This window comes from Jaculus jaculus, chromosome 3 (assembly GCF_020740685.1).
Source record: "Jaculus jaculus isolate mJacJac1 chromosome 3, mJacJac1.mat.Y.cur, whole genome shotgun sequence".
NCBI lineage: Eukaryota > Metazoa > Chordata > Mammalia > Rodentia > Dipodidae > Jaculus > Jaculus jaculus.
The window spans coordinates 171,525,532-171,537,357 of NC_059104.1; the positions used below are offsets into that span (position 1 = coordinate 171,525,532).

The 11,826-nt window shown below is 42.7% G+C and overlaps 1 protein-coding gene across 1 annotated transcript; it reads right to left on the reverse strand.

Annotated features, from left to right (window-relative positions):
- Window positions 1–554: 554 nt before the first annotated feature.
- LOC101597840 (olfactory receptor 52M1-like) lies at window positions 555–1,508 on the reverse strand. Its single transcript, XM_004650753.2, has one exon. The coding sequence runs from the start codon at window positions 1,506–1,508 to the stop codon at window positions 555–557; it is 954 nt and encodes a 317-aa protein (XP_004650810.2).
- Window positions 1,509–11,826: the final 10,318 nt, after the last annotated feature.

The following is an 11,826-nucleotide window of genomic DNA, read 5'->3' on the forward strand; positions in this document are numbered from 1 at the left end:
CAATTAAATAAGACAAAATAAGTTAAAATGTTTTTCATTTTCTTCCCTCCCTCCTAAAGAAATATCATTGTCTGGGACACACCAAAGTAATTGGAAAAATTGGCCAATACAGTAAATAACAGGAAATTTTCAACAGAATTCTTGAACCATTTTAAAGGATATGCTAGGGTAGAATTCTACCTTTTAGAAATAGTGCTTCATAACACTCCTCGCTGAGAAACTAGAAATCTTACACCAAAAAACCCGCACAAAAAACAATGAAGTCTGCAAATGGTGTTTGTTCTTGTGGTCTATATGCTCCTTGTACTTAATTATGTGAGCTTACATGGGTAAAAAGGGAATGTAGTACAAGAACTTCTGACCTGACTTCCCTTCTCCACCTCCAGAGGTCAGTTCTGCCCTGCACAGAAAACCCATGAACAAGCCGGATAGACTGTAGGATTGCTCGCAGGCCCTTACAGTTCAGGTGGGGCCCAGAAATGCCACAGCCTTCTGCAGACAGAGCCTTTTCCTGTCATCACTAAGTGTGTATATGTAGCATGGGTGTTGGAAAGTCACTGGGGTTGAGTTCCTGCCTTGACAATACGGAGAAGTCTCTCTCGGATCTGCTTGGTGCGGACAGCATAGACAAGAGGGTTGAGGATGGGCGGGACGAGGAGGTAAAAGTTGGCCAGAAGAATATGGGTCTGAGGAGGTACGTGATGGCCAAAGCGATGGGTGAGAGAGGAAACAGCAATAGGGATATAGAAGACCAGGATCGCGCAGATGTGAGAACCACACGTACCCAAGGTTTTAAACCTGGCCTCAGGCGTGGACAATCCCAACACAGCCCTGAAGATCAACACATAGGAGGCAGTTATAGCTAGTGAGTCCAAGATCAATACCAGAAAGCCAATTCCCATTCCGTATAAGTTGTTGACCCTTGTGTCGCCGCATGCCAAGATGACCACGGCCATGTGCTCACAGTAAGAGTGGACGATGGTTTGAGTGCGGTAAAGGTGCAACCTCAGGCGAATCAGTAGAGGCAGAGGTCCAATGTAGAGTACCCCCCGCAGCAGAGCAGCCAGTCCTAAGCGTCCCACCACCGCCCGGGTGAGCAGCGAAGTGTGGTGGAGCGGGTCGCAGACGGCCACGTAGCGGTCAAAAGCCATGGCAAGAAAGATGCCTGACTCGACCGTAGCAAAGCAGTGGACAAAGAACATCTGGGCCAAACAGGCATCCAGACCAATGTTGCGGGCACCAAACCAGAAGATGGCCAACAGTTTGGGCATGGTAGAGGTGGACAAGACCAGGTCGATGACAGCCAGCATGCACAGGAAGAAGTACATGGGCTGGTGCAGGCTGCGCTCCATCTTAACCACCGCCAGGATGGTGACATTCCCCACCACGGCCACCAGGTACATGGAGCCAAAGGGGATGGAGAGCCAGATGTGCAGGGACTCCAGTCCTGGGATGCCCGTGAGCCAGAAAGTGGTGGGTACAGAGCAGGCATTGCTAGACATGAACATGCTTGGCTGGCGGTGTGGGATGCGCTAAAGGAGCCCTTAGTTTCAGGTTTCTAGTCTTGCGAGAGATAATGCCCCCCACTGCTGCGCACTACGTCCTCATTTCCACGCTGGGCAACTGGTGCCACCTGCGACAGAAGAGGATCCTGAATGAGCACTTGAAAGATCACAACGTTATTCAGGGTGTAGGAATTACGCATCTGAAACATCTACTACTAAGCAGATGAGAGCAGACATGCTTATGATTTCTACTGCGAGATACTTGAAATGTAGTGTAGACATCCCTAACACAATGCATTCTCTTGACCTAGCAAATTTACTTTGGGGTTTTTCCTAAAGGAAAAAAAAAATATGGAGAAAAGACCTATGGGAAAAAAAAGAGAGAAAATACCTATGGATAATGGGTAAATGTAAGTCTAAATAATGTACTTATTTCAGTATTTGTGTAGCCTTCTCTTATCACCAATAAATGACATTAATATTAATAATAGGCACTAAGTAGCTTTTGATCTTTTTATGCTAATGAAAAGTTGGAGTCATGTTTTCAAAAATCAAGCATTACTTAAGTTCTAGCTTATGCATTTAATGAATCAGAGTTATGCTGATAACACTTTAGAGAAATATATTTCCTGGTATGATTTTTCCATCATATTATAAAAAGAGAATAGCAGGAGGGAGGGTAATCTATGATTTTATTTTATTAAAGTTCATGAGAGATAGAATCAAATATTTAAATAGAGCTGTATCTAGGATGATTATACTGTGCTTTTTATTTGTTGATTTAGGTGGATGGAATTAAGAGTGCTACATATATTTATTTTTTTCCTTTCAAAGTATGGTCATAAATGATCAAATCCTGATAAAAATACAAGGGGCAATTTTATTAGGAAAATATATTAGTGGAATAGAGTTATAAAGATTTTATCCAGAATTTAATTTCTAAAAGAAAATATCTCTCACTTAAGGTTGCTTGATTTTATAGTTAAGCAGAACGAAAACCAGGAAATTGTCCTAAAGACAGACTACCAAATTTTCACAAGAATTGTGCATCCTCAATAATTTGACTAAATCTTATTAAATTGACTAAATAATTGACTAAATAATTGACTAAATAATTTGACTAAATAAATTGACTAAATAATTGACTAAATAATTTGACTAAATCTTATTAATTTGACTAAATCTTATTAATTATGACTAAATCTTACCAAGCTTCGCCCCCATCTATTGGAGATTAATAAGAAAGAAGTGAACCGAAAAGGGTCAGTAAATTTCTTTTTACTAGAAGAATACTCTTTCTCCTCTTTCTTTCATTAACAAAATCCTTTATATGGATACAACATGTGTAAGTATCCTCTTCTCCCTCATCCCTGCCCTTGGTCTCTTTCTTGAGCTCTACGACACTAACCATTGCATGTAAGTCTTATCTGCCTCTTGCCCTTCAGATACCTCCAAAGTCCTGTTGTTTTACATTCTCAGGGTTCAGAATTTGAGAGCTCAGAGCTAGACTCCTGTCCTTCCTCATGTCTGTCCTTCAGATCCTTCTCAACCAATTCCCAGGAGGGACAGCATATCTCATGCTCGAATGGGGACTTTCTTCACACTGCTGTATTTTGGCTGAAAAGTTACATCACCACCTTGTTTTTCCTTTTTTTTTTTAAATATTTTATTTATTTATTTGAGAGAGAGAGGCAGATAGAGAGAATAAGCATGTCAGGGCCTATAGTCACTGCAAACTCCAGATGCATGCGCCACCCTGTGCATCTGTCTTATGTGAGTACTGGGGAATTGAACCTGGGTCCTCAGGCCTTTCATGCAAGCTCCTTAATTGCTATATAATCTTTCCAGCACCACCACCTTGTTTTTTACCTAGAGAAACTTTCTCATCCTTCAAGGCCCACCCCAGATTGTCTTCCTTTGGGAAGCCCTGTGTGGTGTCTCTAGCCTTTACCAGTGTGTGTGTGTGTGTGTGTGTGTGTGTGTGTGCACATGCAGGCATGCACAGAGAGAAGTATAGTTATTAATCTTCTCTGAATTATTAAACAAAGCCTACACACATTTTATATGCTATCTAAAATAATAGGAATAACAATGACATTTCCATGGTAAATCAGCATAAGTTGCTGTGTAGCCTCTGTGGTCCCTATTTCAAGTTCTACTACATAGCTCATTGCAAGGTTCTGAGGTTGCTCATTCAATGGCTGGGCAGTGACCAGGTGCAGAATGGACATTTTGTGAATTTTGTGAATCTTAAATTATATTTTTGCATTAAAGCTGTAACTTGAGTATTTCAATATGTAAATAGTGCTAACACATGTGAAGTTACTTCAGTATTCACAACAATGTAATGCCTGGAGAGATGGCTTAGTGATTATGGTACTTGCCTGCAAGATCTAAGGACCCAGGATCAATTCCCCAGTACCCACATAAGCCAGATGCTCAAGGTGGCACATGCATCTGGAGTTTGTTTCCAGTGGCTGCAGGCCCTGGTGTGCCCATTCTCTCCCCCTGTCTCTCTGTTTGCCTCTCTCTCTGTCTCACTTTCTCTCAAATAAGTAAATAAATAAATAAAATACTTTAAGAAGACAGGAAAGGGATCGTCCTGGGAGGACAGCCACACAGCTGCTTGGGCCACCAATTAGTTTCTAACAGTCCAAATTTATTATTTCAGACCTTTATCTAACACTGAGCTAGTGGCTTAACTTCTTGAAGCCATAGGTAATATGGGGACAATATTTGCTGTAGAGAAAAGCTATATAGAACAATGCACAAGGATAAAATTCTTGGCATATAACAGAACTGCCTTTTCCTGAAATTCTTACTGTCCAATGCTGGCAGTAAGCTGGAAAGGAGCTACCTGTGTGTTTCTTTCTTTCTTTTTCTTTGTTTTTTGGTTTTTCGAGGTAGGGTCTCACTCTAGTCCAGGCTGACCTGGAACTCACTATGTAGTCTCAGTGTGCCTTGAACTCACAGTGATCCACCTACCTTATTCTAATTATTCCATGAACTGGAATAATTTCCTTGTGCTTGTGATAGGGTACATTTTACTTACAGGATGCCTCACAGGTGCAGGAATTGATTAAATGGGACACGAATTTAAGGAAAAGCACTAGTTAACACACAATTTTAAAACTGGGGAAAGGTTTCAAGTGTTCTCTAGGTAAAGTATTGTGATATGTCATTATTCCAAACCAGAGAGGCTGCAGTGACCTAATATCAGGGATGGTCAAAAGTAGTGGCTACTTATCAGAAAAGATTCACTGTCCAGAGATGACCTAAAATCTAACTTCTATCTTTGATTTGTGTCAGAACCAGTTCTGAAATTTTAACTAAGTTTTAGCCTGGAAGAAAGCATGTTGAATATCTATCTATCTATCTATCTATCTATCTATCTATCTATCTATCTATCTATCATCCATCCATCCAGGTTGCAACTGTTTTTTTTTTTTTTTTGAGGTAGGGTCTCACTCTAGCCCAGGCTGACCTGGAATTCTCTATGTAGTCTCAGGGTGGCCTTGAACTCATGGCGATCCTCCTACCTCTGCCTCCCGAGTTCTGGGATTAAAGGCTTGAGCTACCATGTCCGGCAAAGTTACAACTGTTGTCTTAAGCATTGGTATGCATTAGATAATAGCGATTAAATTATGTCAATCTAGAGCATTCAGAGAAACAACTCCTGTGGCTGAAATGAGAACAGCCTTACCTGAACACTGGTAACACACCTGCAAGCCCAGGGCAGGTGGTCCAACAGTCCGAGGCTTCTGAAAGAGATGTTTTGCTATGGTGATGTTGGCATGGACGGGAAGCAAGACAGAGCTAAGTTTAAATACTAACTGTCCTCTGTACTCTTTGCAGCCTTGGACAATTTGCCTTTGTTTTTAAATTTGTTTCATGGTGTGTTATGGGAGAAAAAGGAGCTACCTGTGTGTTTTTTCTTTTCTTTTTCTTTTTGGTTTTTCGAGGTACGGTCTCACTCTAGCCCAGGCTGACCTGGAATTCACTATGTGGTCTTGAACTCACGGTGATCCTCCTACCTTTGCCTCCCAAGTGCTGGGATTAAAGGCGTGCGCCACCACACCTGTGTGGTTCTTCTTATATTAAATGGAGAGAGAGAAAAAGAGAGAGAGGCAAAGACAGAGATTATAGAGGTTAAGAGAGAGGATATCTACCTTTTGATTAGTACTGGATTCTTTTTTACCTATTGTTTCCTTCTCATCTCTTCCTCTTTACAGAGGCGGAAACTGATATTTCTGTATGACAGTGGTGACTTTGTAATCTTCTTTCCAAACTGAATGACTTGTCACATTTTTTTTTAAGTTGGTGACTCTCAGCCTGTTCTATTATTTTTGCTTCTGTGTGGTCAGAGACACAAAAGTCTTACTTCTCTGTATATTTTGATATTTCATGACTATCTGCTTTAATATGAATATAATCAATTGCAGACATACATTGAATGTGTTAGGATCAGGACAGGGCCGAATGGAAGACTCAAAGTTCAGCTGGATTGGGGGAGCCCAGCGTTTTCTTTTCTCTGCTGTTCTAAAGCGTTAGGCAGCCAGTCTTTCTACAATGTGCTTTCTGTTTTTCTTTGACTCAATCCAGGAAATACTACACTCAACTTATTTCTTCTGCTTTTGACTCAACCTATGAAGAAGACAAGCCTTGGTTGGAGCTTCTGGCGCTTGGAGTCAGCTTCGAGTGATTGTGCCTCTCCGCTTGTACTCCTCCCATGTGCTTACCCACTGGGGTGCTGTCCACAGAGGCTCTGTCCTTTACAGTGCCGGCTCTTACCTGATGCTGGCACAACTTTAGCTGGGGGGTCACAGGGAGGCCATGTCCCTCAGATTCTTTCTTCCCATCCTTTATCTAGGTTCTGAAAATAGCCAAATACTCCCGAAGGGCTGCTCAGAGAAACTTGCGCACTTCCCTCTGGACTTGCAGGCTCCCTCTTAGCAGCAGCCTTTCCTCCTCATCCTCTAAGGACTAGAATGGGTTTTTATAGTTTTTTGGTCTTTTGAGGTAGGGTCTCACTCTAGCCCAGGCTGACCTGGAACTCACTATGGAGTCTCAGGGTGTCCTCGAACTCACGGCAATCCTCCTACCTCTGCCTCCCGAGTGCTGGGATTAAAGGTGTGCACCACCACGCCTGGCTAGAATGTATTTTTTCAAACAAAATTTTTTATTGAAACTTCCATAAATATAAACAATACACCATGACCACAATCTCTTCCCACTGCCCTTCTAACTTCTCCCTCCACTGAATCCCTTCTTATTTACAATTATTCTCCCCTATTTTGATCTCATCTTTTTTCCTCTCCTATTATATAGTCTTGTTTAGGTAATTTCAGCCACTGTGGGGTTGTGAATATCAAGGCCACTTTGTGCCTGAAAGACAATATTGTAAGTACTCTTCCCTTTCCTTTGGCATGTATATATATATTTCCCCATTACCTCCTCCACGATGATCCCTGAGCCTTGGAGGGAATGATGTAGGTGAGAAAACAGATTTTATTTCTATTCCTCTGCTGGGTACTGGGGATCAAACTCGGGTCCTCAAGTTTGTGTGGCAAATGCTCTTACTCGCTGAGCCATCTCCCCAGCTCCTCACTTGAAGTTCTTTTAAAAAAAATGTGTTTGTATTAGTTATGGACATAGTATGTAAACAACACATGTTGGTACCATCCTTTCTGAACCTAGTTGACATCTGTAAATTATATAGTAGCAGCCTGCATGTACTTCAAGATGACAAATAATATTCACCATGTGAGGCTATAGCCTGGGCCATGACATAAACATACCTTAACAGAAGTCATTTCAAGTATGTTCCCAGATCACAACAGAATTAAGCTACAAACGAAAGGATAGCAGGGCCGTTATCAAGTAGTGAATTTCAGAAGGCCCAGAAGTCAGGTAACTGGGGAGTTGAGTGGTTTTAAAACACAGTTTTAAAATCTTCTCTATTCATGCTAGGGGCTAGGGTGGGATTGAAGACATACTCAGGTTGAAGAAACCCCGTGAATGACTTTGTTCTACGCGCCTCTATTGGCCCTTTTGCAACAAGCAACAATGAAATTGCATCATTTTTTGCTGCTTATATTCCATGGCCATGAATTTGGAGCAGAGGTGGAAGAACAGAGCCCTAGAGCAGGTAATGGGTAACCCAAACCTCTTTTCATAACTGTTTTTGAGATAGCCCAGGCTGTCATTGAACTCATGAGCGTCCTTCCTCCATCTTCCAAGTGCCAGGACTACAGGTGTGTACCTCCGTGCTTGGCTTTAAACTTGTTTTGTATTATGTACGGAGGACACAAAACATTCAGCTAAAAGTAATTCTTTTTTCCGGGCATGGTGGTGCACGCCTTTAATCCCAGCACTCGGGAGGCAGAGGTAGAAGGATCGCCGTGAGTTTGAGGCCACCCTGAGACTATGTAGTGAATTCCAGGTCAGCCTGGACCAGAGTGAGAACCTACCTCAAAAAACAAAACAAACAAACAAAAAAAGGTACTTCTCTTAACAGAGTTGTTAGGCAAAAAAAAAAAAAAAAAAAAAAAAAAGCATATATTTGGAATGTTTGGCATTTTAAACATATTGATACAAGAGTCAAAAAACTGGGAACACAGTATACTTAACACAGGGAATATGGAGGACTTAAGTATATGTGGATAAATTCAGTAATTGTTTATAACCACTCTGGAACTCTTAGGTGAATGACTTAGCGTTTCTTGGACTCAGTTATTTTTTAAAATCTCTCTCTCCCCCAGAGTGGTGGCGCACGCCTTTAATCCCAGCACTCGGGAGGCAGAGGTAGGTGGATCGCCGTGAATTGGAGGCCACCCTGGGACTCCATAGTGAATTCCAGGTCAGCCCGTACTAGAGTGACACCCTACCTCAAAAAAACCAAAAAAACCCCCAAAAAACAAAAAAATAAAAAACCACAATCTCTCTCTCAATCTCTCTGTGAGTGTGGTACACAGATGCTATGATGTGTGTGGAGGTCAGAGGACAACCTCAGGTGTTGGCCTTCCTTCCACCATGTTTGAGGCAGGGTCTCTGTTGTCTGTTGATGTGTGTGGCAGACTATCAGCCCCCAGGTTTCCAGGGATTCTCCACTCCGCCTCCCATCTGGATGTATGGATGTATGCTGCTGCCTCTTTCGTAGATGCTGGTGGTCAAAACTCAGGCTTTTACCGGAGGGATGAGGACTTGCTGATGCTGGGATAGGGATTTCCCTTGATGGTGGGGACTTTAAAAAGGATGTTTTAAAATGCCAATTGGGGTAACACCTCAACCTTCGCTGAGTCATGTTGATACCCCAATTGAACAAGATGCTAAGAACCTAGCCAAGGCTCAGGTGCTGATGCAGACACATGCGGCATATGTCTGGAGGGTTCCTTTCGCCTTGCTGGACAGCCACATTTGCTCCAGACTACAGTAGAAATCTCCTCAGGGCTGGAAAGCACAAAAGAGAATAGATTCAATATCTCATTCCAGGGATGGACACAGTTGGGATGAAGGATATATGGAGTCCTCGGTATGGGATAAAGGATGTTGGAAAACTTAAAAGAGGAGTTAAACTCAGGGATGGGTATTAAGGAGGGGATAAGGAAAGCACAAACAGCTCAGTTGCAGGCCTGGGAAATGTGCTCATTTCAGTAAAGCATTTGTTTTATAAGGATGAGGACCTGAGCTCCATTTCCAGATCCCAGGTAGGCATGGTATGATGGTGGTGCATGCTTGGGAAGGTGGAGACAGACATACCCTTGGGGTTTGCTGAGCAGCCAAGCCAACTTACTTCATGAGAGCTAAGCCAATGAGGGAATAAGTGGGTGGTTCCTGAGAAATGACACCCGAGGCTATCCTCTGGCCTCCACACGCGCACACACACGTGTACACATACCCTCTCCCATGTGCACTTAAGAGCAAAAACAAAAAGCTAAGATTGAAGCCTAACTTGTCAAGGACATACCTCTAGAAGGTTTTAAGAGTGGCAATCAGATAGATGTGGCCCCAATCTACATGTTATTATGGTGGTAGACCACGTTCCTTATGGAAAAGAACATAAATTCAAGTTTGTATTATCCTGGACCCTAAATACTAGCTCTGTCACCTAAGATAGAAGCTCTTAGAAAGTCTTCTTGCCAATACTATTAGTATTCCGTTGATCACTAGTCTTCAGAGGCGTGTACAGTGACTCAGATGGACTTTACCCTCAGAGTCCCACTTAGCATCTGTGCTCACAAGCTTAAGGGTCTATTTTCTTCCCGAATTACACATGGTCAAAAGATTATATCAGAGAAACTGTATCACTAAGCCTACTGATAAGGCTGGCTGCAATCTGGAAGTCCAATATTCACCGTGTAAGTGAGAGAACTGTTCTGTTTGCTGGTTTTCATGTGTTGGCACCACAGAACATTTCTATCTTTAATTTGAAACCTCGGTTGCTCACGAGGGTTGATGGGATGAAACCAAAACTGAGGACTGAGTAGAGTCATCACACAAGTGAAGGATTAAGATATTTGATGGAGTCAAATTTGATGCTTTATTTAGCATTATGGCGCCCAGTCTGCCCCTGGAATCATCTTGCTGCCAGGTTGGGTGCCCTCTCCTGGACAGTGCTGGAAGAACAACGCTTGCTTCTGACTCAGATCTATTTCCAAGGCTAACTATACATCTTTTTGGAAGCATTTATCATAAATTTAAATTATCCAATGGGCAGAAGTACTGCCTCTGATGTTGTTTTTCTCACCTGATGCAGACTTCTCCATAAATTGAAACAAATGGAGAAGCTGAGAATTGGCACATGAAAGTTAAGGAGCTTTACTTTATTTAAGTGAAGCTGGGAGTGGTGGCGCACACCTTTAATCCCAGCACCCGGGAGGCAGAAGTAGGAGGATTACTGTAAATTCAAGGCCACCTGAGACTATACAGGGAATGCCAGGTCAGCCTGGGCTAGAGTGAAACCCTACCTCAGAAAACCACACACACACACAAAATTAAGTGAACATACTATTCACAATTTTAAATATCATGCAAAATATGTAGTTGTCAAAAAGGCTCAGCTAATAAATTAAGGTTATCAAAGGCAGAGTTCATCTCCAGGAAGTGGTGAAAGCTGAAGCAAGTTGCAGAAGCTAGACACGAATTTGTATCGGATGATATTCCCGTTTTTCTTTCTTTCTTTCTTTTTTTAATTTGCCTGAGGGCAGAGCATGGGCGTACACACAGACTCAAGACAGCCTTCTGCATGTTTTGGTGATTCTATACAGAATGTGAAGTTTAAGCAGGCTGCAAGCTCTCCAACTCCTCCCGAGGTTCTACAGGACCCTGTGAAGGGAGAAAGGAGGAAAATGAATCCCTCCTGGGGTCCCGTAGTGTATCATCCTCTTCCGGACACACTGGATTCTGATCTGAAGGGGAAGGATTGTGTCTCCTAGGCTGACAAGGGCTGATCTCTCCCAAAGATGCAGAAATAATAGCATTAAGGGTGACAACGCTGCTTACTTAGGTTTGTTCATTATTTTATGTACAGGAATCAAAGCTACAAAAACCGCCCCCGGGGCTGGAGTGATGGCTTACTGGTTAAGGCGTTTGCCTGCAAAGCCAAAGGACCTCAGTCTATTTCCTCAGGACCCACGCAATCCAGATGCACAAGGGGGCGCATGCGTCTGGAGTTCCTTTGCAGTGGCAGGAGGCCCTGGGGTGCCCCTTCTCTCTCTTTTTGTCCCCCTTTGTCTTTCTCTCTCTCAAATAAATGAATAATAAAATATTAAAAAAAACTACCCCCAAATATGTGTTATTCCCACTTGACGCTGAAGGAAATGGAGATGAAATAGCTTGAGTCCACACTGTGACTGTGGCTTTGCAGACTCAAACCTTTGTCACATATTCTGGAACACGATGACCAAAACCCATGAACCTCTCAGAATATCCTGACAGACTTTTTTTTTCCCCTCTCAATTTGGCTATTCTTATTTTGAGGCATGAGATGTTTGCTAATGTTTAAAACGTATGTGGAGTATAACTTGTTATTCACAAGTGCACAGAATCCTTTTTGCATGACACACCAAACTGGAGGAAAAGTTTGTTTATTTATTTATTTTTTATTTTTTATTTGACAGCGACAGACACAGAGAGAAAGACAGATAGAGGGAGAGAGAGAGAATGGGTGCGCCAGGGCTTCCAGCCTCTGCAAACGAACTCCAGACGCATGCGCCCCCTTGTGCATCTGGCTAACGTGGGACCTGGGGAACCGAGCCTGGAACCGGGGTCTTTAGGCTTCACAGGCAAGCGCTCAACCACTAAGCCATCTCTCCAGCCCAGG

Excerpts from the sequence above, each read along its gene's own strand:
- LOC101597840 (XM_004650753.2), bottom strand. The coding sequence starts at position 1,508 with ATGTTCATGTCTAGCAATGCCTGCTCTGTACCCACCACTTTCTGGCTC.